The 27,534-nt window shown below is 42.6% G+C and overlaps 1 protein-coding gene across 1 annotated transcript in view; it reads left to right on the top strand.

Moving 5' to 3' along the window:
• ST6GALNAC5 (ST6 N-acetylgalactosaminide alpha-2,6-sialyltransferase 5) overlaps positions 1 to 27,534 on the top strand; it is a 108,638-nt gene that overhangs the window by 66,852 nt on the left and 14,252 nt on the right. The window contains exon 3 of the mRNA XM_090048870.1: positions 26,858 to 27,267. Coding sequence (XP_089904996.1) covers positions 26,858 to 27,267 — 410 coding nt within the window. The remainder of the gene's footprint in view (positions 1 to 26,857; positions 27,268 to 27,534) is intronic.

Raw genomic sequence — 27,534 nt, forward strand, 5'->3', positions numbered from 1 at the left:
AAAAGCCCATGGACTGGGAATGGCCTTCCCATTCTTGATTAAAGTTATGCATATGCACATATAGGGAGCAGATGTGATTTTGGCTAGGGGCAAACAACCAAATTACAGTGAGTTAAAAGGGCTTATTGTGGAGCAGTTGACACATGGTAACTACCTGGATGCTCACTGTCACCCCACAGGAAGTGAAATTGCAGTCAATTTGCTCTATTTCTTTGAGGCCTAAGTTTCCTTAGTTTAGATTTCTCTTATCTCTGAATAAACACATGTGCATGATAGCTCCTGCATGTCAGCTGCTTCACATAGGTCCCTGCCCTGCTTTTACCTTGCTCTGATTTGTCTGTTTGTGCATATGCTGAGGCAAGTGATAAGGCAACGGCCCTGCCCTGTTAAAAACAGTGACCACATAAAATGAAATGAGTTCATATAAAGCATTTGGGTAGCCCTCTGGAATTAACAAATGAATTGGTAAGGTTCTGTCTTCTGCTGTCTGGGTGTATAATATGGGAACTAGAGAAAAGATTGAAATTCACTGCATAAGCTGCTCATTATAAAAGTTTTGTCCAGCTGCCTCTACTACCAGCCTGAAATTGAAAAGACAGCCAGGAATTTCATGGATTTGTCACTCTCTCTTTGTCCTACAAAATGACTTTCAGAGGTGTTCAAATGTACCAGGTGGGTATGATTTTGTTGCATCACTGCTATTGCAGAATTTCTGGCCTAGAGCAGGGGTGTCAAATGCATGCCCCACAGAGCCACTCTGTCTGGCCCACGCTGGAATGGCTGAGGGGCATGGCCTGCCACAGCACCCACCTGGTGCTCTCGGACCCCACTGGACATAGCAGTTGGTGGCAGGGACTGACACAGCACCCTCCAGCTGCTTTGCCTGTTGCCACTGCTGCAGCCCTACCTCTTTGGCTGCCAGCCCCCACTGTGTGCCTGGATCCGGTGCTGGAGTGGAGCCTCCATTGCATATCCCAGTTCAGAGCTGCAGCTGCCACTGCTTGTTTGTGCCCTAAGCTGGGTCCGGTCCAAAAGGTGTCTAACAATCTGGATCCAGCCCTGGGCACAAGGTAAGTGTGACATCCTGGTCCTAGGTATTTTACCCAGAAAAGAAGTGAGCACTGGGAAGTGAAACAAAAAAAGAAAACTTGAATGGAGGGGAGAATTGGTACAAAGCAGAAAGACAACCTGCAATGGGAGAGATACTTGTTCTGTGGTATCAGTCTGCCTGTGAATAACTGAAGAAATGAATGCCTGAAGACAGTTTGAAAGGAGTGATTGCAAAGGAGAAAGCTAATCTCCTCCATTACTGAGAAAGCAGCAAAACTGAACTAATGCTTGATAAAAAGGAAGCCCTTGTTATGGTTAATTTTCACAGAGAGTATGTAATACTTTCTTGTGGAGTTTGTAATTCTGCACTTACCCATTCTCAGTGAACAGAAATCTCTGCTTGAGAAAATTCATGTAGTAAATGTTATTTCTGATGGTATGGACAGCTTGTGAAATACCTGGATTTTCTCTACCCACAGTAACTTGTTTTATCTGACCTGCTAAGCAATTATTATTTCTTCTTCATTTGAGAAGCTTTAGCTGGATAAAAAAGCTGTTAGTTGTTATAAAACGATAAAATAAGAAAAGTTATGCTATTATGTTGAATGGTTAATAGGTGGAAAACTATTCAAGATAGAAACGTTCTGCTGGCAAGTCTGTCAATTTTATCAGTGTCTATATAGTATACTATACACAAGAATTAAATGTCCAGGTGCACTGTACTGTATGGTATCTACTCATTCTTTACAGTGTAAAGAATTCATGTGTATTGCCGAGCAAAATAAGAATTTTCCTATGTCAGAGGAAAATGATTGTAAAATCATTTAGCCATTTTTACTGACTGCCTAGTAACCATTTTCACAAATGTAAAATTCTAGGCAGCTTAGGTCTTTTCAGATGAGATAGGTTGATTGATTCCTAAAACCAATTTTGCTTGAGATGGAACTTTTTCCCATGAACTTTATATAGAATTTACTCTAACTAGGAAGAACAAATAAAATGCTGATAATTGTGCTTAGGGCTAATCTGTGGGGAGGAAGAGGAGTTTGACAGCGACTGCTGTCTCCTCCAGAGAAGAAGAAGGCATTTTTCTTCAGAGGTAGCCACTGTACTTATTACATAATAAATTTTAGTGATGAGTCCTGTACAAAACATAGTAAAAGCGTTTCTTGCTATTGGATGTAGCTAGACAAACTAAACTCCATAGGCACAAATTGCCCTGAGTAACTTAAGAAAAGATTAGTAAAGGAGATACTTTTTTAAAAATCGGTGTAAGAGTGTTTCTTCCCTAGGTAGCTTCAGAGTGGAAGACATAGCTATTGCTCAAAGTTAAACTAGGGCTGTACAAATTGCTGTATAATAATAGAGAGACAGATCTTCAGCAAGTGTAAGCACACTCAGAATATTCTGCACAGCTCAGAATATATAAGAAAAAACGCTATTTGAATGTTTAAGGCAAAATACCCACAACTAGATTGCCATAGAATATAATCTGTACATAATAAATATGTAGGGTTTTCGCATATTCCATAATAAAGCTTTACACAGCACACAAACCTCATGCATACAGTTCATAAGGAATAATGTCACTGAATGAAGTCAGGATGGCTATCAGTTCAGTGTCTCTTGCGTTCCTTATTTGCAAGTTCCTGTGGTGCAGACTTTCAAAAGGAGGTTGATTTTAAATGAAAAGATAAGCATTGAACTTGAATATATAGTTTATATGTGAGATAAGTGCTGCTTCTGTAATACAGACTTCCTCTCTTAAGGAACACTCACTTCAAAGCTTTATGCAAAGTATTGCTCTACAGCAGCAACCATGGAAATATATTGCAGCATATCCCAGCTATTATGCACACCTACTGAGTATAGGAATAAAAAAAAATCCAACCAGCCAGCAAGCAGTGTTGCTTCAAACACAATGGAACAATATTTTCTGGCTATTTAAAAACAATGAGCTGAGGCAAAAATGGCAGGTCCAGACCACACTGTCTATGGTTCCAAAGCTATGACATGCTTTAATGTTACTACATATTAGCCTGGGGTTTTTTGGATTATCTGAAGTGCTGCTGCTGGACAATAAGCCTTCATTTACATGCACTAAAGTTAGCACTAAGCCAAGTTTAGCTGATTAGCTCTAAGAAAGTCCTTCACTACTGTTGGTGTTGGCAAAGCCTAGGATTCATTATAACATACTCTAGTGCAGTGTTTCTCAACTTTTTAAGTAGCAAGTACCCCTTAACTTCTGAACATTTTAATAAGTACCCCAACATTCAATTGTCCAGGAAATTTTATATTTGCAGACTAACGTGTGCCATATATTGGGAGAATGGCTGTGTATATAAGGCCGTGATATGACAGATGTCCAATTTGGTGTAGATAGGGTTGCCACCTTTTATACCGGGGGTGCACAACTCAAGTATGTACCTGGGCTAGAAGTGATGTTGGCCAAATCTAGGAGGGCTGAAAACCAAATTATTACCGGGGAATTTAACTTTTTTAATTGCACCATTTTTTTGCCATAGTTTTGAGAGGAAAAGAGGGCGGGAGAGAAGGAGTGTTGGGGTACCCACATACCCCCTGCCTGTGTCTCACGTACTCCCCAGGGGTACACGTGCACAGGTGGAGAAACTATTCTCTAGTAAATGGGTGATGGGTAAAGTAAGATTGTTTTTCTTTCACATGATTTCTCCTTTCCTGCTCTTTAATTCACTGGCCCTTTCCTTGTTTGCAGAAATGTGCAAGTTGTTTTTTCTTCTCTCGCTTTTTTAACAAAGACGGAAGAGTCAGGAGAAGGGAGATACCGGGGCAGAGCCACCCAGCACTGAGGCGGCAGCAATGGAACATCAAGAGAAGAGTTGGCCTCCCTAGACCCCCTCACCCCATTACACCAGTGTGCTTGGTAATGAAAGGGATGAAGTGCAAGGCATAAGGATTCAGTTGTCCTCTTAATAACACCTTCTCTCTTTGCATCAAAAAATTATTGTTTGGAGTTTAGACCATCTCCATGGCCAGCTCTGAGGTTTTTTCCTGCAGGTACATACTCACAGTGTTTAACATGACCCATATTTTATTTAGTTTTTGTATCCTAAAAACTAGAGGCCTGTGGGCAAAAATCTGCCCCAAGAGAAAAGATTTGCGACGTTCACCTGGTGGTGACATTGATATGAGTATTTCTATAACTATGGTTAAAAAATGGACACATGAGTTTTAACCTTTTGCATGCTGGCATATCAACACAACATATGTTGTTATGATTTATTTTGGGGCTATTCCTACCACAGATATTGACTGACTGGAGAACAAATGGTTAAAATGCTTTCTATTCCCCTTATGAAATCAGAAGTGGCAAATGCTCCCTGAAGAGACTGGCCCAGGCTCAACCCTCCTTTGAGCCAGAGAATTTTGCGAAGCCTGGGCCTGCGGGATCCCTTGAGCGTGAAGGGATCCTCCAGAGATATCCAGTTAGCCTAGCAGCTCCTACCCTGTCCCTAGCAGCATGGCGTGAGCAAATGTAGGTGGCAGCACATAGTTCCCTGTGTTGCTCAGCAGGTTCTGGTTAGTGTATCAGAGGCATCTGTATAATCCACAGCAGTGGACAATTGATGTAGCTTTATAGTCCCATAACTGTCTAACCTTGTTGGATTGTCCCCTTGTGGAGGGTTGATTTCAAATTCAGCGATGATTATGCACCAGTTAGTCTCTCATAGATTACAGGTTCATTGGTAAAATGACAGCCTTTACCCTGTGAGCCCTTTGAATATGTTAGGCTCTTCACCTTTATTCCTTTTGAATAAGCTTGTCACACTTCCAATTTTGATGATTTACTAGCAATTAGTAGGTGTCCCTGACAGATTTATGACGCTCTTTTGAAGAGTGATGAATTAGGCACGCACATGAAGAAGCGGCTCTTGCTAACTTTTACTGAGCATAGGACTGTGACTCCAATAAAGACTTAAGTGGAACTGAGGTGCCTAAATCCTGCTTTGAGCACCTAAGTCCAAAATTCCAGTGCAGAAAGCTGCTACTTAGCTGCTACCAGATCTTGAGCTGTCTAAACTCATGACAAGCCTCCTGGGTGCACCCAGTTTATGCCTAAACCCAGTTGGGATTCAGAAAGTAGGTGTCCCACCACCTAAGTCCCAGACATTTCAGAGCTGTTTTCAGAGTGTGCATATTGCACATTTATGGCTTAGACCTCCTGATGCAGCGATATCAATTGTGCACTGCTCTGAATGCCTTTGATGCCCTAACCAGAAGCAGCTGGGCAATATGGGGAACTGTGCACTTTTTGTGAAAGGTGGCCAGGCTAGGAAGTTGGTAGTGTTCACTTTTTTCAGTTAATGATTAGAGTGCTCAGTGAGGAAACCTAGGTTCAGCCCTCTCTTATCATGCTTAGGGGGCCCAATGCCACATCTTCCAACTCCCAGGAGGCCGCCCTAATAATAATAGTGTCATTGTTCTGGGTAACAATGTTTCCATTGCTCATATTGTTTCCATTCCTCCCATTCAAACTGTGGTACTGTGCAGCCGAGTCCCCTTGTGGGGCCAGAGGGAACATGACAATGTTGCTTCCTGGGTAGTAAGCTAGCTTAGAGGAGAGGAGGCCTGGTTGCTGATCTCTGTCCCCAGGACTGTTTCTGTATTTTGCATTATGAAGTCATTGGAAGCACAGAAGCCCTTGGAGCCTTCTGTGTAGTGCAGTATGTGACAGGGCTCAGCACCAGAGGCCGTCAGCAGGGATGGAGTGATCTATCCAGAGGGAGCGTTCCTTCCTAACTTCTGTCAGTTTGAGGTTGGTTTGTGCATGAGGAGCAACTTTGTGTGATGTATTTATTTCTGACCTGTCAGAAAGGGTATCTGTTATTTAGAAAGGTTTGGGGATTGATTCTCTGCTCTGATTAGACCAGGCATTTGATCTGAGGTTCCAGAAACAGCAAATGCTTTTAAAAAATCCAGTAGGGATATGCTTCGGTATTTTTGCAGTAACAAACTTCTTCATACAACACTATGTGAACTATTTTAGCAAATACATTCACCTGTTATTGTTAGTTATTTTGCCAGACATGCAGTGCTTATTGCAAATTCTGACTTTTGAACCTTTAAAATAGCCTTCATGCTTGTTGCACTAAAATAAGCTGCTGAGACAATTTTGCTGGGTTTGCTGGGATGCAAATTATATATCCATTATAGTCTCCAAAACCTGCAGTGTGGATGGCTTAGAATAAGGTAGATAGGTCCTCCATTTCAGAATGACACGGTAATTAAAAATGAAAAGAGAGTTAAACCTTCAGTCTTATGCCAGTGTCTGGAATTCTGCAAGGGCTGCTAGTATGGCTTGTTTTTCTTGGGGACGCTTACATTTTTATTATCCTGGATCTTTAGAGAGATAGAACAGATATGGTAGCAGTGACAAGTTCTGTTTAAATAGTATCCATATAACGCGTGAATATAATGCAGCTGATGCTCTGTTTGTGTCTGGTGTGGTCAATAGACACCTCGCCCCCCCGGCTACCTGGTGGCGACAGTATCAAGAACATCTCCTGGAATGAGTTACCACTCTTTCTAGATATAGCATCCATACACACACCTTAGAAATGGAAAAGAGAAACTAAAGTCTGCCATTAAGGTAGGTGTGGGCAAAATATGGCCTGAGGCATTCTATCCAGCCTGTAAAAAAATTTAGAAAATATTTATCTTCTCCTAGCCGCCTGTCAAAGATGATAGGAGCCTAGGCAGAAGGACCCAGGGGGAGCCTCAGCAGGAATGCACCAGCCCAGCCCTGCCCCACCCTCAGCCATTTCCCTACCCTCCTGCCTTGGCACTGCTCCAGCATCACGTGGCTCCCGGCTGCATCACCAGTACTGGGGAGCACAGGGCTGCACCCATACCTTGGGGGTATGTGTGCGCTCATTTATAGGGCGAGTCCCACAAGCACACCCCACCATACACATGCACAACACCCCTCACTGCCATACATGCAGTCCCTCACACTCCAGCCACCCTCCCCCCATGCACAGCCCCCACAAATCCCATACCCACCCACACACCCACATGCTCCCACACCCACATACCCCACACCTATCCACCCCATAGATACACTCACACCATCCCCCACACACCCACAGCCACCCATAAACCTATACCCAAACCCCTTGCTGAAAGGAGTACTTCTTGGGGCAAGAGGAGGGACTTCTGGTCACAAGATGGAGACCAGGGGGCCAGGTACCTTTCAAGGGGCGGGGCTACCCACATGGCCCTCCACAGCTTGCCAAAACTGGGTAAGTGGCTCTCTGCCCAAAATATTTGCTTGCTCCTGCATTAAGGAATGTGAACATTTCTCAGCACCAGATAGTATAATTGGTGCAGCAAGAATCAAGGGCCATTCCTGTTCCTGCTGCTGTACCTCTTGTGCCAGATCTTTCTCCACTGGAGTTGAGCAAATTTACAGAAGCTGAAGACCTGACTTCTTGGCTGAAAGACTTTTATAAATAAACTGCATTTGGATTTGTCACCCTTAAACGCAGAATAGACTCTACCTGCCCTGCCATGGTTTAGAAGTGGTTCTAGAGAATCCAGACTTGTCAAGCCTTCTGTTTACATGACTAAGATACCCCTTTTATTTGGAGCAATAAAGTTGAAAAGATAACCTACTCACTGGGTGCAGACGAGCCATGTTACTGTATGCTGACTGCTCTGAAGAAACTGTTCAATAAAAGTTCATCCATGTAAGGCTATGATTATGGCCTGCTGCCAAAATTCAGGGAGAGGTACAACATGGTGGTCAGAAGAATGAATGCTGGTTCTATAATTTAAAGCTTCCTGATGACAGGTTTAATTTAGGCTTTTTCAATGTTAAAAACAAAAACAAAAGCCAAACTACGGTTAAACAGTAATTAAAATAACAAGAGAGTACAGGATTTGGGATTTTTTTGAAAGACCTCTTAATAATATGGTGCACCTTATTTGTTTGATTGAGTCCTCCACCTCATTCAGCTTTCTCACTTTTGTCCTCAGATAGCTTTAAAATTTCACATCTAAGTCCAGTAGTACTATTTAACCCGTTGTTTGTCCTTTGCAAGCGAAGATGACCACATCCAGCAGGGAGTCATCTCTAAAAGACACCTCTGTACACAAGAAATTTTCCCTGCTGGCAGCTTGCTAGACAGCCTTCTTCTATCTCTGTCCATTTCTCCAGCTGTGGACAGCAATGAAAATAGCAGTCCCAGCACTCCTGACCTCCCTGTATCCAGCAAAAACAGTAATGGGATCTCCCTTGAGATCATATCCAGGAAGGCACTACACATGTGGACAGCCAAAGTGCGTTACAGCTGTGTCTTTCTACCCACCCTGACACAACCTGGAGGCACCAACCTATTTGCAGCAACACCAGAGCAAGGCCACTCAGCCTGGGGAACTGTGTACAAGCTAATAATCTCTAATAGAACTGGCAGTCTCCAGTGGTGGCTGCTGCATGGGGCCCTGGCCATGGGCACTTCTGTCCGCCACTTAAATCCAGCAGCATCTGCGGCCTGCCCTTTCTGTGAGGAAGAGGTAAAGAATATCTTCTTCCATGCCTTACTGAACTGCCCTTGGCAGCAGCCGCCCTCAGCAATGATGCCCTCTTTGGCATGGTGGACTTGGACTTCTCTGGGACTTCTCTATCTGGTAGGAGCATGATCAGCTTAGTCAGTTTCTTTCTGGGCCAGACCAAACGGATAGCTCTGAAGAGGCACAGAAACTGGCTCACAGGGGCCAGCTCTAATGACACCTCCAATTCTTCCACTTCCTGATCTGGGCTTGTGTCACATATGAACTTGATCACTTCATCTTGCAACAAAACATGGGTCTGTTTCCGTTGTGCTGGGCCATCAAGGGGGCCCTCTGCAAGGTGAAAGACAGATAGCCAGTCCTACATGTGTAACCCCATGAGAGGTGGTAGTAGTCTATGGTGATATGACATTTTTTGTTTCTAAAAGCTATTTCATGATCAGCCCCTGAGAGGGCCATGCCTTTGTGCTTTCACCATTTGTTTTTAATATTTGTATAATAAAAATTTTAAAAAATCACCAGTTTCCCCTTCTCTCTCTCCAAAAAGAGATAAATATTTGTTTTTGTTTTGTTTTTAAATTTCTGGTGAACCAAAAGTTCTCCATACTCTGCAGCTGGCTAGTGAAATTAATAATGTTGTCAGTTTCATTGCTAATACCAACAGTGAAATTGACAAGAATGTAAATTTCATGGAACAGTGGCAAGGGACTCTCAACATCTGTCCCTGGGATGGGACCCACTAGGAGTTGAAGAAGGGTTACCTTGAAACCCTGCCTGTATTTGGTGAAAATGTATTGAATCTGCAAAGTTTTCAGCTAAACACTGAGTGCAATGAATCAGTATTTTCTCCTGATATTTTGTTTCTTTGGAAGATATTCTACCAGCCCCCTTCTACACCCGTCAGTGTACTGTTATCCACTGGAATCTAAGAGAAATAAAATCAGGTAGAAGTCTGGGGTAGAATGAATTAGGAACTAGAAACTGGATTGAACTATCTCCTAAGACTGGAGTGGTTTGGGGAAACAATAGGAGTCCTGGTGGCTGGACATTTTGATGACAGATAATGGGAGATCTTGGAATAAATGTACCAAACATGGAGAATCTGTATTTTAATTTTTGTTGCAACCCAGTCTAATGGATAGATGGGTTCAAGGACAACATGGTGTATATAGTTGCTCTGGTTCATAGAGATTCAGTCTTAAGTTTGGCCTGGTTTTTCTAACCTAAGGAATCTGTGCTGTGTTATAGTGGAGTAATAACAGATTGATTATTTTGGAAAGGTCCCTGAATTATTGCGATCACTGCTGGTCATGATCAGTTTAAAAATGAGACTAGTTAGAGGTTTGGCTAGTTGGGGAGGCCACTGAGAGAAATAGGGGTGCTATAACCTGAAGAAAATTCCAGACTTGGTGTTGAAGGGGTGGTGGAGCTCACCTTTGTAAAACAAACTCCTAAAGGTGTGTCTAAGAGGCTGCAGAAAGAGAGGTCTCGAGCACAGCTTTGCCTATCTGTTACGATATAGAGGGGGTATTTGAAGGTGCAGAGCCCTAGTGCACATAACTTTTACAGAGGGGAACTGCTGAATAAAAAACTAAGCAGGCAAGGCACAAAGTTTGGCATAAGTGACCTTATGAATGAAGAGACCAAACCCTTCAAGCACTTTCTGTACAAACCCTTGACAGAATCTGGATTTTTCTGAGGCTCCAGTGATAGCAATTTGCATGGGTAAAACACTGTGCTTGTGGCTTTATTGCATTTTTAGTGCAAGTGTTCAGACTCCTGAACAAAAGTAAAGCTGTTTGATGTAATATGGATGTCTATTTGCACTCCTTTTAAGATAAACATTAGGCAATAATCATTTCTTTAGAGCCTGCATATTGTTCGTATGAGTCTCTGTCTTGTATAACAGCACGTGTTCATCAACATGATGCATTCCTCCCTGATTTTCCAGTTCTGTCTTTCATTGTGGATATTCTTTTCTCTTCTCTGATTGCTTTTTCTTCTTAGACCATTACTCTAGTTGATAGCTTCAGGTTATCATTGTATCCTATCTCCCTCTCCAATAAGCCTATGATTGATACTAATCTTCCTCTTGGGACACATTTATAGGATGCAGGATAGAAACTGCCCTCTAAATCGTAGCTCTATATGTGCTGACAATTTGCAAGGTTGCACCTTATATTCACTACAGGTGGCTTAAGGCAAAGCATCAGCACCTTGTAATCATACTGCCTAATAAGAAGGGAAATTTGTTTCATATACTAAAAGCTGTCTTTTCACTCAGCTTCGTGTGCTGTGCTAGTTTGTATTTTATGTGAGCGGTAGGTTCCACATTTATGGAGGTGGTCAATTTCCTGTAACCAAACTCGCATTTTCTTTCCAGTGAGAGGAGCCATATTTTAATTATTCTAATGAAAGCTTTGACTAGCAGGCAGTCCCTTGAAAAAGAGTTAATGTGGCAGAAAATACTTCACACAAGCAGAAGACTTCATTGACTAATGTGCTTAACAGGACTTTGTATAAGAAAATTATCCTAGTGAAAGCTTTATGGAATGCATTCTTTTTTATTTTTTCTTGACGCAGAGTCATGTTTGGAAATTGAATTATTTATCTAACAACCATACAAAACTAGCTAGAATCACCATATTTTTAAGAGCCCATCAGTGTAGCATTTGGACAGACGTGCTTCGTTCCTTTCAGAATTCAAAATGAATATAAAAAAGGGTCACTCACACTTTCATTTTCACTGCTTGTCATATTTATCATTAAATAATTGACGACACATTCCAGTTAATAATTCAGAAAATGGGAAACCACAGTGCTAGTGTTTCTTTAATATTTGCATGTTCAAGCAGCCCAACAAGCAAAGGAAAAGTGTAAGAATTTAGCTTGTTTTATCTTTTATCTGTTTAAGCAGCTGTGCATTTATCTTTAAAAGCAGTCCTGCCAGACCTTTTTTGAATTGCAAAGGTTGCTGCAAATGCTTGCTTCTTGGTTATGTGTAAGGATTAACACTGTTAAGAGAAATGGTATCTCCTAACCCTTTCTGTTTGTTTATTTGATGCCTGTCATTGGGTCACTGTTTTGGAGGCAATCAGTATTTTCAGTTTACTGGATAAAACATTGCAGCTTTTTGTGGCAAATTCTCTAAGGATCCAAAGTCTGTGTCAACAAAAAATAAATATGTTGGCTGTTCTCTGCTTTTACACCATAAGTGCCTCAACACTTACAAGCATAGAAGTTAAAGAATGAAAGCTCCAGAAGTTTGAGAGAGTCTAAATAAATATGCACAGTGAGTAAAATAAGCAGCACTCCTTACCTGAAGCAGACACTCTCATGGAGAGGCATGCAAAGTATAACAACCGTGTTGTCAAAGCAGGGCTACGTAGCAGCACCAAAAAACCCTCTGACTTCTGAGGTTTGCTTGCAGCTGGAAAGCATTTCCATCAGAGGCTGGAGAGATGTGGCCACATGCCCGGACAAATTGGACTTGGACCTGCATCCAGATTCTGTGAACATTTCGATCTGGGGTTTGCATTCTATTCTTCTATATGGAAAAGCGTTGGTTAAAAAGTTATACAAAAAACTCTTGGTTCCAAAACGGTACTTTTTATTAGACTAACTAAAAAGTTGGTCTGCTTTTTATTGATACCTTTTATTAGAGTAACTAAAAAGTTAAAAACTTTCCACCACTGCTTGGATCTGAAGCTTCCTTTGGGAGAGATCTGGAGAGGCAGATACTGAGCAAATCTATTCTTTGGCAGGGGTTCTCCCATATTTCCTCTTTTCATATTGTTGTGAAAGTGCTGAACCTGCATCTTAACTCCTACACCAGTTAGCAAGTCATTCCTGAAAGTATTTGGGGGATCAAAATAATGAATTTTGGAAATTAATTCTAGAAATAGAGAAGACAGCTATATTTAGCTAATGGTCGAACTACATTTGCTGAGAGAACAAAAGAAAATTAATTTTGGGAAAATAAGGCTTCAAAGTCCTTGTTCTATTGTAAGTTACATGGATGTTCAGGTAACAGTAAAATTTGGCTCTAGAATTATTTTATTAATCAGCAGGGAAAACTAAGGAAGGACACATTACTGTACAGGTTTGCTTCTTAATGCCCTCAGTACAAAGTCAGCAGTGTCAGAGGTTACTCCAGACCCAGTAACTAGGTGTAATAAATTACACTAAACTTGGATAAAACTTAGGAGGTACTGTCATCAAGTATGAAATACTGATGAGATTCTGTGGAAAGGGCAGTGATGAAAAAATATTACCCATTAGGAAAAAAGACATTAAAGTAGTATACAGTAAGTTACAGCAAACTGGCTGCTCTGCTTAAGCCATCCCCTGTGGGAGCTAGTTAGGATGTATTTGGAGGAGCCACTAACAAAATTCATGCCATTAAAATGAAAAAGAAGCTAAAATAATCTACACCGAAGAGAGATGAAATGGAAGATATAAGACCTCAGGAGAGGGCATGTATGGTAGAACTGGTTAGTAAATGAGTAGTGTTACAGAAAACTCTAGCTCTTCATCAGAAAAACAACAATTTTTGGCATTTTGCAGCACTGCTCAGACTGATACCTGCTTAACCTTTTAGCTGAAAACTACAAAAAAACTTCAGGCCCAAAAATTTCATCCAAAAATATATTGGAGTTTGGTAAAATTAAACTTTAGTTTACAACTTTCCAGTTTTCAAATGAAGTGTTTTAAGGAAACAAATATTTACCATGGAAATGTTCTCTGAGCTAGAAATCTACTTTTCCATAGGATAAAAGATGGCAGTTTTCCCAAACTACAAAGAAACTAGGAAGGAGGGTGATAAACCCCTTGATAGACTTCCCCCTTCTGGGTTACTAGGTTTCAGCAATGGACCCACCCAAAACACCTGCTTCTGAGATGGCTATGGGAGTGGTGTCTGACCAGTGTCGTACCGTGGCCTTTCAGGCACTTACTGAGGTACAAGTTTTAAAGTCGGTGCTTGTGCTTGAGACATGGGACACCTAGACCATCAAGATCAGTGCTGACCCTAAAACAAACATAATCATGGCTAAAACAAGACTTAATTTAATAAAGATGGATGAGGGAAGTCATTTGCCTATCATTCAAGTGGAGTCAACTATGGTACAGAAGGAAGTAGCCTTAAGACAAGGCAAAGGAATACTACAGAACAGGTCATGGCACAATGGAAAAAAAAATGCTTCGTTCTATTGAAACTACCATAGCAGACAAGTTGTTGAGTAAATGTGATATCTCTTATTAGACCAACTAAACAGCTGGAAAAATTGTTCTTTACAAGCTTTCTGGCAAACACCTTTCTGCAGGTATTTGTATACTCTCTTGGGTGGAACAGAAGCTTCTATTCCAGAGCTTCTGTTTGACCCAAGAGAGCACACAAACACCAGCAAACTCTCCCTATGCCTGCAGCAGGGTGTTTGTGCCTGAAAGTTTGTAAATAACAATTTTTCCAACTGTTTAGTTGGTTTAATAAAAGATATCACATTTACCCAAAGAACTTTATCTGCTTGTGTCCTTAGACCAGCACGCCAATAACTAACACCATTGAAACTACAAGGAACTTTATTTTATCAGAATGCAGCTACCCAGGAAGAATCTAACCAGATCAGGAGTTGTCAGCCGGGGGGTATGCATCAAAGACATGATTTTTGAGATGTCCAAAGGCAGCGCTGGCAGATTTTATTCAGCACTGAGTGTCATCATCTATGTTTACTTTTTGGGGAAGGTGCCTACCCAGGTACAGAAAATTCTTGACATTCTCCAATGGCTGCCTTCTATTGTAACATGTCAGGGAATAGCTGGTTGGTTTGGCATAGGTTGGTAAAGTATACTGGTTTTTGTGAAGTTGACAGTGAGTCCTGGCATTTCATACATCTCACAGAAGCAGTTAAGTGACCTGGAACTCTTCAACTGAATGGGCACACAATACAACTGTCAGCATACTAAAGATCAAAAATGGAGGTGTTGCTTATCTTGGATTTGGAATATAGCCAGCTGATGGTAAAGATATTCCATCCATGAGATGCTGGATGCTGATTCCAGATGGAAGTCTATCAGCAATGAGATGTGGAATAGCTGTTATGTAGAAGGAAAAGTGTTGGTGCAATCAATCACGCATCCTTGCTCGACTCCAATTCTAATGCTGAAGGGGTCCATTTCTGAGCCATTCATTAGGACAGTTGCTGTCATATCATGAAGTCTAATGATAAATTTTGGCAGGTATCAATATCTCATTAGGATCTTCCATAGAGCCTTTCTGTTGATTGACTCAAAGGCCTTTGTTAAGTCAATGAAGGCCATGTAAGTTCTCTGTGTTGCTCCTAGCACTTCTACATCTGCCTAACAACAAAGATCATGCCTATTTCACCTCTGCATGGTCTGAAACCATGCTGGACTTGGATAGAGTCTTCTCCACGAGCGGAATGAGTCTGTTGAGGAGAATGGGGTTGAAGATCTTCCCAGCTATGGACAAGAGTGCAATGTCACAGTAATTGCTACAATCCAGTTTATTTCCTTTCTTAAATATGGTTACGATTCTGACATTTCTCAAGTCACTGGGAGTCTATTCATGTTTTCAGATTTTCAGAATAGTAATGTAGTTGGTGATGGGTCTTTTTTCCACTATGCTTTTAAATTTCATCTGGTATTCCATTAGGACCACATGCTTTGTTGTTCTTCATCTGCTCCATGGCTTTCAAGGCCTCTTGATAGATTGGTGGGTCTGCAAGGTAGTCCTTAATGGGGTGTTGTGAAATGGCATGACGGTATTATCTTCAGCATTAGAATCTTGGTTCAGAACAGGGGTAGGCAACCCCTGGCTCAGGTGCCAGAGTGTAGCACATGAAGGCATTTTACTTGACACGCATGCCTTGGGGTGGACAGCAGGGAAGGGGCCAGGTCTGCACTGCCACAACATGGATCTGGCCCTTTGCAGCTTCCTCACTGTCTTACAAGTCAAGGTTGCGGATGTTTTTGACACTGTGTCCAAAAATGTTGCTGACCCCCTAGTTCAGAAATGCTCCTTTTAATGTGCATTGATGGTAAAGCTGTCTTTAAAGAGAGTATTATTCCATCCTTGGACCTTGAAATGATGGCTCCTTGTGTTCTGTGATAAAGGGACAATTCACTATTGACCCAGAAAGAAAGATTCCTGCCTCTTCATCAGCTATACCATCTCCTATAGTTCCAGGATTTCCCAGCCTAAGTATTAACATGGCCCAACCTTAGATTACAGTGAAATTAAAAGGGAAGGCTTTTTGCCTTTCTTTAAATAGTAGTTCTTATTTTTAACATTGCTCTTACTTACTTATTTGGGTGTTTCTTAGGCAGCTGGTATGGGTTCATAAGTGAAACAGGTCAGCCTTTGTGGTGGAGGGGTCTCTGTAAGCAGTTCTCATTGCAGTTCAGCCCTGCACAATTTTTTTAAGCAGACAACTGAGTACCGGCGATGTTGCAGTGTAAGAGGGAACCTCGGTTGTCAAGGGCTCTGACGTGTGCTCCCAGTACTGGCCACACCTCAGAGGCAGCTCAGACCAGCCTTAGTGACATTTTGCTCTGACAGCCTCAAACTTTTAGCTAAAGGTTATTTGTCCAAAAGGATTTGGAAAGTAGTGTTTAACCTTTCCCTGCTGCTATAAGGCCCAGCATACCTCAAAAGTCTTCAGTGCTAGGTCCAGAGATACTGCTGTTTGTGAACTTCCAGACTCTCTTTCTTGAACTAGTTACTGAATTACATTTAACAGTAGAAGATATTTCAGGGGGTTTTTTGGGTTTTTCTTTAGTTTTTACCAATTCCCTTTGTCACAATACAGAAATAGTTTTACTTTGGGAAGAAAATGGTCTCACATAAAGCAGTATGAGTTGAACCCAGAGCTTTTGAAATTAGGTCTTCAGCTGCTCAAAATGTAAGTGGATTTCCTAGTAAAGTACAATCCCGTAGGAGGGTATTGTGTTGTTTTGTTTTGCTGTTGTCTCCTTTGTCTTAGAATTTGAGGCCTTTTCAAAGTAAAAATTAGTTGATATTTTATCACAAAGAAAATAATTACCTCTAAGGGAAATACATTTTGAAATAGGAATAACATTTTTTCATTGATTTTTTCAGGCAATAAAGTGTCTGAAAACAAAATTCTCCTATCATAAAAAGACATGGATTTTAAAGTCAATAAAAAGCAGAGATTACATCAAATTGGAAAATGCTCCACAAAGCATCTGTAACACTGTTGTCATGTTTCTTTCTGTTTCCAGCAAACAGAACTAAGACATTTGACAGCCGATTGAAGTTCCACCGAGTGTTGAGTTAATGATTTCTCTGGGACAAATCCATCGGGATCAGTTCAACCCTTGACAGGCAGGGCTGTTTTAATTAGTGTTGGCTTGCAGTAGTCACCTTGATGCTGTTACTCCAGTGGAGATTGCCAGACCATAACACAAGGGTAGGCAAAATATGGCCCGCAAGCTGTGTCTGGTGCGCGGCAGGTCCCCGGGTCCCACCTGGCCCAGGCACCGTCCAGCCTGTGGTGTGTCCTGCCACCCTTAGGCACACAGCATGGCACGAGTGGCTCCACAACCAGACTTCATTTCCCAGCACCCCTGGTGGCAGATCCCTCTGACTGATGCTGCTGCCAGCCCTGTCCCCATAGAGACCAGCTGGGACTCACCCCCGGGCTGAGCATACGGCCCTGAACCTGGGCTGTCCTGCATGGGAGGTCAGCGTCCCTGCAGCACCCACTCCAGACCCAACTGTCCTTGCCCTGGCCAAGTGGTACCTCCCACTTGCCACTGCCAGGCCCTTCTCACTGCTGCTGTCCAGAACCCATGCCAGGGCTGCCCTGTGGCTCCTCCCCACCACTGATGCTACTACCAATGCTGCCTCTTTGCTGCCCCGGGTTGGGGTCCCTGCAGTGCATGCAACCCGCCGCATGGGGCAGACCAGGGCCAGGGCTGTGCGCCCAGCCCAGAGCTGGGCAGAAGCTGCTGCTGCGCACTAGGAAAAAGCAGAATCTGGTGGTGGCAAAAGTTGCCTCCCACTTGCCACTGTTGGGACCTTATCACTGCAACCACCCAGAGCCCATGCTGGGGCTGCCCTGTAGCTCCTCACGACTTGGTGTCGTGGCCCAGCGGTAGCGCTGGTGGCAGCAGCAAGAGGAGAGTCCTGGCGCGGGTTCCAGGTCCTTTTCTGCAGAGCTGCTGCCCAGCCAGTCAGCACCAAGTGTGTCCCGGTGCATGGGATTGTTCTGCCCTAAGTGCAGGACTTTGCACTTGTCTTTGTTGAACCTCTTGAGATTACTTTTGGCCCAATCCTCCAATTTGTCCAAGTCACTCTGAATCCTAGCCCTAGTTTCATAGTTGGTAGGGTCAGAAGGGAACTGAGAAGATCATCAAGTCCATGATAATGGCAGAAAAGAGTACTGGGGTCAAACAACCCTAGCAAGGTGTTTCATCTACCCTCCAATATATCTACTACTCCCCCCAGCTTTGTGTCATTTGCAAACTTGCTGGTGCACTCTATGCCCTTTTCCAGGTCACTGATGAAGACATTAAACAAAATCAGGCCCAGGACTTCATTCCAGCTGCCAACTAGACATGGAGCCATTGATTACTACTCTCTGAGCCTGGTGCTCCAGCCAGTTTTCTATCTACCTTACAGTCCATTCACCCAGTCCATAATTTCTTAGCTTGCATGTGAGGATGCTGTGGGAGACCATATCAAAGCCTTGCTAAAATCAAGGTACACCACATCCACCAGTCTCCCTGCATCCACAGAGCCAGTCACCTTGCCATAGAAGGCAATTGGGTTGGTCAGACATGACTTGCCCCTGGTGAATCCATGTTGACTGTTCCTAATCACCACCACCTCCTCCAAGTGCTTAGAAATGGATTCCTTGAGGATTTGCTCCATGATCTTTCATGGGACTGAGCTGAAGCTGACTGATCTGTAGTTCCCTGGATCCACCTTATTCCCTTTCTTAAATATGGGCACTATGTTTGCCCTTTTCCAATCATCGGGGACCTCTCCTGATCACTATGAAAATGGTTCTGCAATCACATCAGTCATCTGCAATCCCTCAGCACCCTCAGGTGCATCCCATCTGGCCTCATGGATTTGTAAGTCCAGCTTTTCTAAGTAGTCCCTAAACTGCTCTTTCACCACGGAGGGCTGCTCACCTCCTCCCCAAACTGTGCTGCCCAGTAAAGTAGTCTGGGAGCTGACCTTGGCTGTGAAGACTGAGGCAAAAAAGGCATTGAGCACTTCAGCCTTTTCTGCATCCTCTTTCACTAGGTTGCCTTCCTCATTCAGTGAGGGACCCACACTTTTCCTGATCCTCCTCTTGCTACCGATATACTTGTAGAAACCCTTCTTGTTATCTTTCACATCCCCTGCTAGCTGTGACTCCAGTTGTGCTTCAGCCTTCTTGGCTTCATCCCTGCATGCCCAAACAATGCTTGTATATTCTTCCCTAGTTATTTGTCCAAGTTTCCACTTCTTACAAGCTTCCTTTTTGTGATTTAATTTACTGAAGCGTTCCCTGCTAAGCCAAGCTGGTCTTCTGCTATGCTTGCTAATCTTCCTGCACATTGGGGTGGTTTGTTCCTGAGCTCTCAGTGAGGCTTCTTTAAAGTACAGCCAGCTCTCCTGGACTTCTCTCGCCCCCTCAAGTCTGGCCTCCCAGGGGATCCTGCCCATGAGTTCCCCGAGTCAAAGTCTGATTTTCTGAAGTCCAGGGTTCTGCCACTTTTATCCTACAGTGGGGTTTCCCAAGAGTGGACAAATCTACAACTGCATATTTGGACCTGTTTATACCCTGTTAAACTCTCTAGTCACTCCAAAATGAGGCAAAGAACTGCCCTTATCTTCATAGTAGTATTGGAGTGATGTTACAGTAAAAGCTCTGTTATCTGGCATCCCCCAGTCATGGGGGATGCCAGTTAAACAAATATGCCGGTTAATCAAACGTGCACCATCTGGTGCACTCTCTGGCATCAGTGTGCCGGGGGACAGGGAGGGGGGCCCCGCATAGGCTGCTTTGCCCTGCACCATGGGCCCAAGAAGTGGCGAGGAAAAACTCGGCTAACAGTGAAATGGGAAGTCCCCTGGAAGCAATACTTCTGGTTTTGCTTTCGCCGCATCCCTCAGATGCCAGTTAATAGAGTCTTCCGGCTAATAAAGTGCCGGTTAACACAGCTTTTGTTGTATAACTGTGATGGAAATATGTGAGAGGCAAAAATACTTTTGCTGGTGGTATCTTTTATTGGACCAACCACAAGCTTGAGATAAATTTTAGGTAAGTTTTTAAGCACAGATTATTCTCCTCCCAGCCAGAGAAAAAGCAGATGCAGCTTGAGCTAGGTAACCAATAGAACAATAGCTTGTGAAAAACCCCGGTTTTGCAGGCTGTTGGTTTTGGGGGGCTTAGTACCTAGTTCAAGTGGCATCTGCTGCTTTCTCAGACCTGAAGGAGATCAACTTGTGATTGCAAGCTTATCTAAAATCTCTTCCAACAGTGGGGTTGGTCCAAAAGTATACTTGCCTCTCATGAGGTTTTTTAGTCAGTATATTTAGCTGCAAAATAAACTGAGTCAGAATGATAAATCTCTGCGGTTAATCCTAGATGGCCAGTTTTAAAAAGGACATAGTTAACTAAGTTATTCCCCAAATTATTCTGCCTTATTTGTGTTGGCTTCAGATAGGGAATATATCAAGTATGCAGTAAAAATGTACATATGCTCAGGTCAGTGGAACACTGAAAGAGAATTCAAACAACTTCCTTGACTGATGTGTGGCTCATATGTTTTCTAAAAATGTCCTGAATATTATTATTATTGTTATTGGCATTATCAAAGTACCTGAATGCCCTAATCACATTATCCCAGGTTCACTGAATGCACAGCATACTTTCTGTATCTCAGCTGGAAAAGCTTAACAACCTACGAGCTCACAATTGGTGAGGAGAGTTGCAGTTAAATATGTTAACTACTTGATTATGCATTACATATGCTCTTTCAAAATAATGGGTAAAAACATCTCCTAGCTGCATGCCCCTTAGCCTACATATTTTTTCAGTATGCATCTCAAAAGATGTGTCTTAAGATGATGTTAATGGTTCATAAATCTGCACTGCCTTCTTAAAACATAATGCATATGTCTGGGAATGGCCTTTTTTAAGGATTTTCCACATATAACAGTAATAATTACCTTAACAGAGGGCATTCCATGGAATTAATGACTACCTGGGTTTAATGGCCTGTAGCTGTCTCTCAGGCCACCAGCTTCTCCCATCTGGTCATCAATCCCAAGGAAATGTCTTGCTCTTCTATTATTATTGCTTAAGGAGGTGACAGTTTTTACAACCAGTGCCTTCCACTGAAAAAATGTTAGCAAAATACACTCACATACCCTTTTGGCTATCTGTGCTAAGGTACTGAAAACAACTGGCATCCAAAATATGGTATGTCATTGCTGTAGATTTACCTAGAATCACACCTTTGGGGGCCACATTCCATAGGTATAGTTTGGGAATAAATAAAATTCTTGGTGAAGTGTATCAGAGTTGCTTGCAGAATACTCTTACCTCTTTGTGCAGTTCAGGAAGTAACTGTCAAATCAATGAATGTTATGTAATGGAGGTTTTTTTACAAGTACCGTATTTGATTGATTCTAAGACAAGGTCCTCCCCAAGGTCCTCCCCCTCACCCCCAATTTAACATGGGGAAGAAAGCCCCTGGTCTTAGAATTGAGTGTTGAGGGGTGGCACGTGGCTGCTGTGGCTCAGGCTCCAGTCTTTACCTGGAGCAGAGGCAAGAGGGGAAGAGGAGGGGAAAGCTGAGGCTGGAAGGGAAGGGGGAGAGCAGAGGCTGGTGGGCAAGGACCAGGGGGGAGTAGACGCTGGGGATAGGGTAGGGAGCAGAGGCTCGGGGGATGTGGGGGCCTGAGGCTGCAGGGGTGCAGGGAGGGGGCAGAGGTGGCAGGGGGCCAGACAGAAGCAGGGGGCAAGCTACTTGGTCTTGGCCATCCCTCACTGCCTGCCCCTCTTGCAGCAGTGGGGCGGGGGGGTAGGGGATAAATTAAAGACAACCCTCTAGTAAATAGATTCTATACATGGAAAATTATAACATTTATACATTTTCCATGTGTAGAAACTTATTAGGGTGGGCTCATCTTAAATTCAGGGTCATCTTAGATTGAAGTAAATATAGTAATTTACTGGGGAAAACTGGAGCAGGTATGTCAGAGAGGGGCAGTAACAGATTTTTGTGAACGTTGACATTTCTCTCTTTAAAAAAAAAGTTTTCATGGTTGCCCATGTTTCCTTACAATTGATGGGTTTTTTGGCAGATTTTCAAAAGAAACAAATAAGTTGTAGCTCAGTAGGCAAGAAAGCAGCAGAGATTGTTTTAGGTGAAAATGTCTTGCTATGTAAATATTCCAACTTATATGAGTTAACATTGGTGCTGACTACATTTTCTTTAACCTCATTAGCACTTCATCTTGCTTTCCCAAGCATGGTGCTAGAGCAGCAAGTTCACCTTAGTGCCTTTTGGTAAGTAATTCATCAAAGTGGCAGATGAAAGCTTAAAGGAAAATACATGTAAATACTGCATTAGGAACCTTAGTTCACAAAGCATGAATATTTCTACCCATATCATTAGGTTTCTCTGGATTATAGTAATGCATACGTGTGAATGAAAATGGCTTAGTTTTGTGGGAAAGATAGGAATAAGGGACAATTTGCTGGCAATTAAAAAAAATAATCCTCCATAAACAGTTGCTTTGTTTTAATTAAAGTATGCATAATCAAATAAGTCATATTTCATAGAATATTCTCACATAAAACCTTCATTACGTTCAGATTACAGCCATGTTTTAGCAGTTTGAATATGTGTTGCATTCCAAGAAACCCAGAACTTCTCAAACAGGGCATCCAAGCAATCTTGACTCCAATCTACGGTGATGCCAGCCTCCCTCCTGCCTTCTTAACCTGTAGAACAGGGGTTGGTAGCATAAGGCCCATGAGCTGTATCCAGCCTACAGAGCCAGAGGGCTTTGCCTGTGTGTGTGCATACATTAGGGCTGGGCAACTTTGAGCTGTGCCCACACCACCACCTTCTCCCCTCCTCCACCAGCTTCAGCATGGGCACAATTTCCAGCCAGTGGGAACTTGCACTGGGGTCAGACAGCTTCCAGCAGTGTCTCCACCACAATCGGGAACAGGGGTGTGGGGGTACAGGGAGAAGCAGCGGGAGTGTGGACGCAGCCCAGCCCTAGTCCCAGTACAGCTGCCCATTGGTTGGAAGCTGTGCTGACGTTGTAGCCAGGCAGTGGGGGGCCAGGAGAAGCATCAGTAGTGTGGGCACAGCTCCCAGCTGCATAGCCCTGGCACAGGTACAGAGAAAGCCACCCTGTTGCTGATATGGCACTGAAGCTATGCAGCCCGTGTCACACCAGCGGCAGTTGTTCCAGCTTGCAGCTTGAAAAGGTTGCCAGCCACTGCTGTAAAGTATTAAAGATGTGCACCACAGAACATTGATTTAATAATTTGTTTCGTATATACATGTCTCTGATGCTAAGTGTGATAATATGTCACTGCAATAACTTCTGCTCTATTCTGACGCACATCTGAGAGTTATATATGGAGACATGCTCTCTGTCTAATGACAGAGAAAGACGCTAGTCCAGTGTCTAATGACATGGGCAATTGCTGCTACAAGGATTGACGAGGCCTGAGTCTGCTGAGCCCTTCTGCTGAGGCACTAAGGCTCATGTGCTTCAAGGTATTTAGGCACGTAGCTCCTGTTGAAATCGATGGACACCTAATGCCTGAATTATCTTGCAGGATCAGAAGTGGTAAATGGTTCTTCAGCATGCTTTATGTCTGATTAGGAGCTTGTAAAAGGCTTTTATGCGGATGTGGATAGCCTTAAAAAGGAAGCCACTCTGTGGCTCAGGCACGGTGAGCCAGATTCTGCCACCAGGACCCCAGAGATGGTTCTTTCAAAAATAAGGTAGAATCTGATCCCAAAACTTACCTATAGATCTGATCCTAACACTTGCTGTTATGGTCTATGCTCAGAAGTACCTGGTAGCCCTGAATGCTTCCAGCAGGATCTCTATCCCTAGGCCAGTGCTGGGGTTGCAGAGTTAGGACAGTTGGTGGGGGAGAGAGGGTTGCTTGAGAAGGATAACATTAACTGTCTGCCTCCCATATATTAACCTTAGGGCAGCCCTTTTTCATATTGGTGACATGTTTGTTCACCTTACTGATTGTGAAAGGCTGCACATCATGAAGCACTGCTGTGTGTCTTCAATAATAAGGGTCTTAATAAGGATCCTGGGGGGCAATTTTCATATTTTTCCCCTGGGACTGGGGATTGACAGAGGCTCGATAAGGAAGCTTTGTCATCCTGTCCTCTTGGCTGGCTGAGTTCTGCAGGAAGTGGTGATGGTAGTAGGGCTCATTAATCCATTCCTCTTTCTATTCTTAAATAGGCCTTGAAGGTGCACAGCATTTACATAATGAGCTACACTAATAACACCAGAGCTGATATTCCTTAGTAGAGATGCCAAAGAATTTTGTAGTGACTTTGGTCATTTGAGTTTAATCAGCACCATTTTTGTTCCTGGCGCAATGCTTCAACAAAGGGTGATTCCAGTTGCTTCTCTCTCCCTTTCAAGTTCTTCCCCCTCCTTTTTTTTTTTACTTCTTTCTAAGACGTAACAGACCAGTAGAAACCTAAAATGATATTCAGCAGCTTTATTCTTAAAGTCTTAAAATTAAGGATCACTTTGTCTGAATTGCACATTATTTGGTAGAAAAAAAATATTTTTTGAAATGAGGCATGTAAAAGATGGGGCTGAAATTTGGCTTTAAATAAAAACTCATTTGCAATCTTAGTTCTGAAACAATGGCTTTCACTCCATTAATGAATCAGTATTTTACACAATGTTCCTATGTATGGTTGTCAAATGTAATGTTACAGTTAACATTATTGTCATTTTATTGGCCCCACTTACTATGAATTTTCTTTCACCATTCAAAAAATGCATTTGTTTTCAGTGCTGTTTCATACAGCTCTGTGGTTACAAGGGTAAATTAGTTCCTAACTGATACTTCAATGCCTAGAGAATTTGCTTACTTCTTGCAAAAATTTAAGATGTAGTTAATAGAATTTATTTATTGAATTCTAGAATACCTATTTTCAGATAGAGTATCTGAGCTCTTGTACAAGATTTAAATAAAGGAATCAAATTGTGCTCAATGCCCAGAAGAACTTTCAAAAAAAATCCAGAAAGATGTATAATTGTCTTTTTAGTGTTATACAGACCAAAATAGAAAGACCTCACACTGGACCTTTGGGAATCTGATGGAAATTCTCATAGATGAAGGTCCAGAAACATTTTTCCTAGACCAAAATACTTTTTTCTGCTCTTAGCATCTTGGGCCAGAGATCTTGCTACATAGGTGTATTTAGTTTCCTTGCAGAAACATAGAGTAAGAGGTGGGACAATGCAAGGCCAGGATTATGTCCTTTGGCCACTGCATGTGTTAATGGTGCAGTGATCCCAACAATGATCCCAACAGTTGTGTCTCTTGCCATGGGAGGACACAACATTTTGGGATCAGGGATCAGATTCTACTTGCACCATTACTATTTGCCAGTGTAGGGAGCCCGGGGTCATGATCCCAGCCCCCACCAGCAAGTAGAAAGCCGGGTGCCCAGTGAACTGGTGTGTCCTGGGGGTGGGACTGACAATTAGCTGGTTGTCAGTCTCGGTTCCACGACCACATTGGAACCAGTTGGAGACTCTGGTGCAGTCCCAGGCTGAGACCAACCATCTGCCAATTGTGATCTCAGCACCAGAATCGTACTAGGGGAGTTTGAGACTCTGGTGCAATCCCAGGGCTAAGACTGACAGCCAGCCCTAGGCCACACAAGGACCTGTCCCAAAACCCTGCCATGCAGTCAGCATAAGGCTGCATGGCAGGGATCCTGTCACATGTTTAATTTAGGACACAAACGAAACCAGCTGCAAAATTATTACACATTTTTTGTGGAATCATTTTTTGTCTTATTTCCCATTTTATCACACCACTAATTGCCTGAACATGGGGCCAGGTTACTATTAAAGTTACAATTAACTGGTTGTCTTAAGTGTAATGTCTGCCAGAAGTCTGAGAAACAAAGGACCAAAAGTAGCACAGTAAGTTGAAGGAGATACACACAGAAGAGAGATCATTTAGAACTGTTCTTTAAAATGTGAGTGATATTGCAAGGCATCATTGTTCTCTAAAATCCACTTCATGGCCACATCATGAAACAGTCTTTACCTCTTGGTTCACTGTACCACAAATAGGAACTTGCTGCATCCTGATAGATGCCATGAAGTCCATTATCATGAGCGTTCTGTATTTCTCCTCCTTAATTCTCATGTTAATCAAAGGGCTAAAATATATTTACGTACCTCTACTAATGGCAGAAGTGTCTCTTAATCTGATTTAGAAGGTACTTTTAATTTTCATCTAAGTTTGTTTCCCCTTCTCTCTTATCTTGCCTTATTAGCACACATTATATGGACATTTCCTTTCTCTTTTTTACTGTATATCTTTTGAAGATGACTGGTTTGAAAAACAATCTAGAGAAAGTTCAAAGCACTAATTCTCAGTCTGTGACTAACTCTATGCACTGAAGACAAGGAATATTAATTGGGCCAGGGAGGAGAAGAGAGATTGTGCTGGATTCTGTAGTTTAATGGTTACTACATTCTTTGCGAGGAGCCTGGATTCCAGTCCTTACACCCCAACCCCATCTTCTGTGCAGAGCCGGAGCCATTAGGAAGGTCCTGGGAACACCTACCAGACTGAGCCCTGTAGGCACTAGAGAGGCTGAGAGAAACTTGAGGCACGTAAGGAAATTTATGATTGGACACTTCGGTGCCTACAGACTTCAGGCACTTCCAGGGTTAAGCAGCAACTGAGCAGAGGACTGACATTTTGGACTTACAGGCCTGCTATAATAAGCAGTCAAGTCCCTTTGTAGATCTAGCATGTAACCAGGCAGTGCCTCAGCTCCCTATCTGTCAAATGGGTATATAAACTGGGTTTAGATACCTGGCAGGACAGCTGTGAGAGGTATTTCTAGAGTGTTTTATGATCTCTACACTCAAATGTATTAATATTAGTTTGTTCATTTTCTACAAAACGGAAAAATGTAATTGATTTGAAGTTATATGTATATTTTGCAGCCTCTAAAAATGCACTGCAAGAGTTGTGCACTAGTAACCAGTTCTGGACACCTCCTGGGAAGCAAACAGGGCAACAAAATTGACCAGACTGAGTGTGTCATACGAATGAATGATGCGCCCACTCGAGGTTATGGAAAAGATGTTGGGAACAAAACTAGCCTCCGAGTCATTGCGCACTCTAGTATCCAGAGAATTCTACGAAATCGCAATGAACTGTTAAATATGAGCCAAGGTACTGTGTTTATCTTCTGGGGTCCCAGCAGCTACATGAGGAGAGATGGAAAAGGTTTGGTTTACAATAATCTGCAACTGATGAACCAAATACTACCTCAGTTAAAAGTATATATGATTTCTCGGCACAAGATGCTTCAGTTTGATGACCTGTTCAAGCGGGAAACTGGCAAAGACAGGTGAGAAAACCTACACAGGTATATTTGAAGGCAATTTCTACAGCTGAAGGACAATGTAGTTTGTTTTTATCAGCTTCAGATCAAATCAAAGGGAACATTGCACCCATTAAATGTGCTTGTCTTATTAGTTGTAATATGATTTTGCATGCCAAATAACACTTACTCTTTGTAACTTAAGTAAAAAATGTACATCCAAATAATATGTATTGAATATTTCCCCATCAAATTTTAATATAAAAATGGACCAGGCAATATGCAACCAAGGAA

Source organism: Crocodylus siamensis, chromosome 5, assembly GCF_052110815.1.
Source record: "Crocodylus siamensis isolate JL-2025a chromosome 5, ASM5211081v1, whole genome shotgun sequence".
NCBI lineage: Eukaryota > Metazoa > Chordata > Crocodylia > Crocodylidae > Crocodylus > Crocodylus siamensis.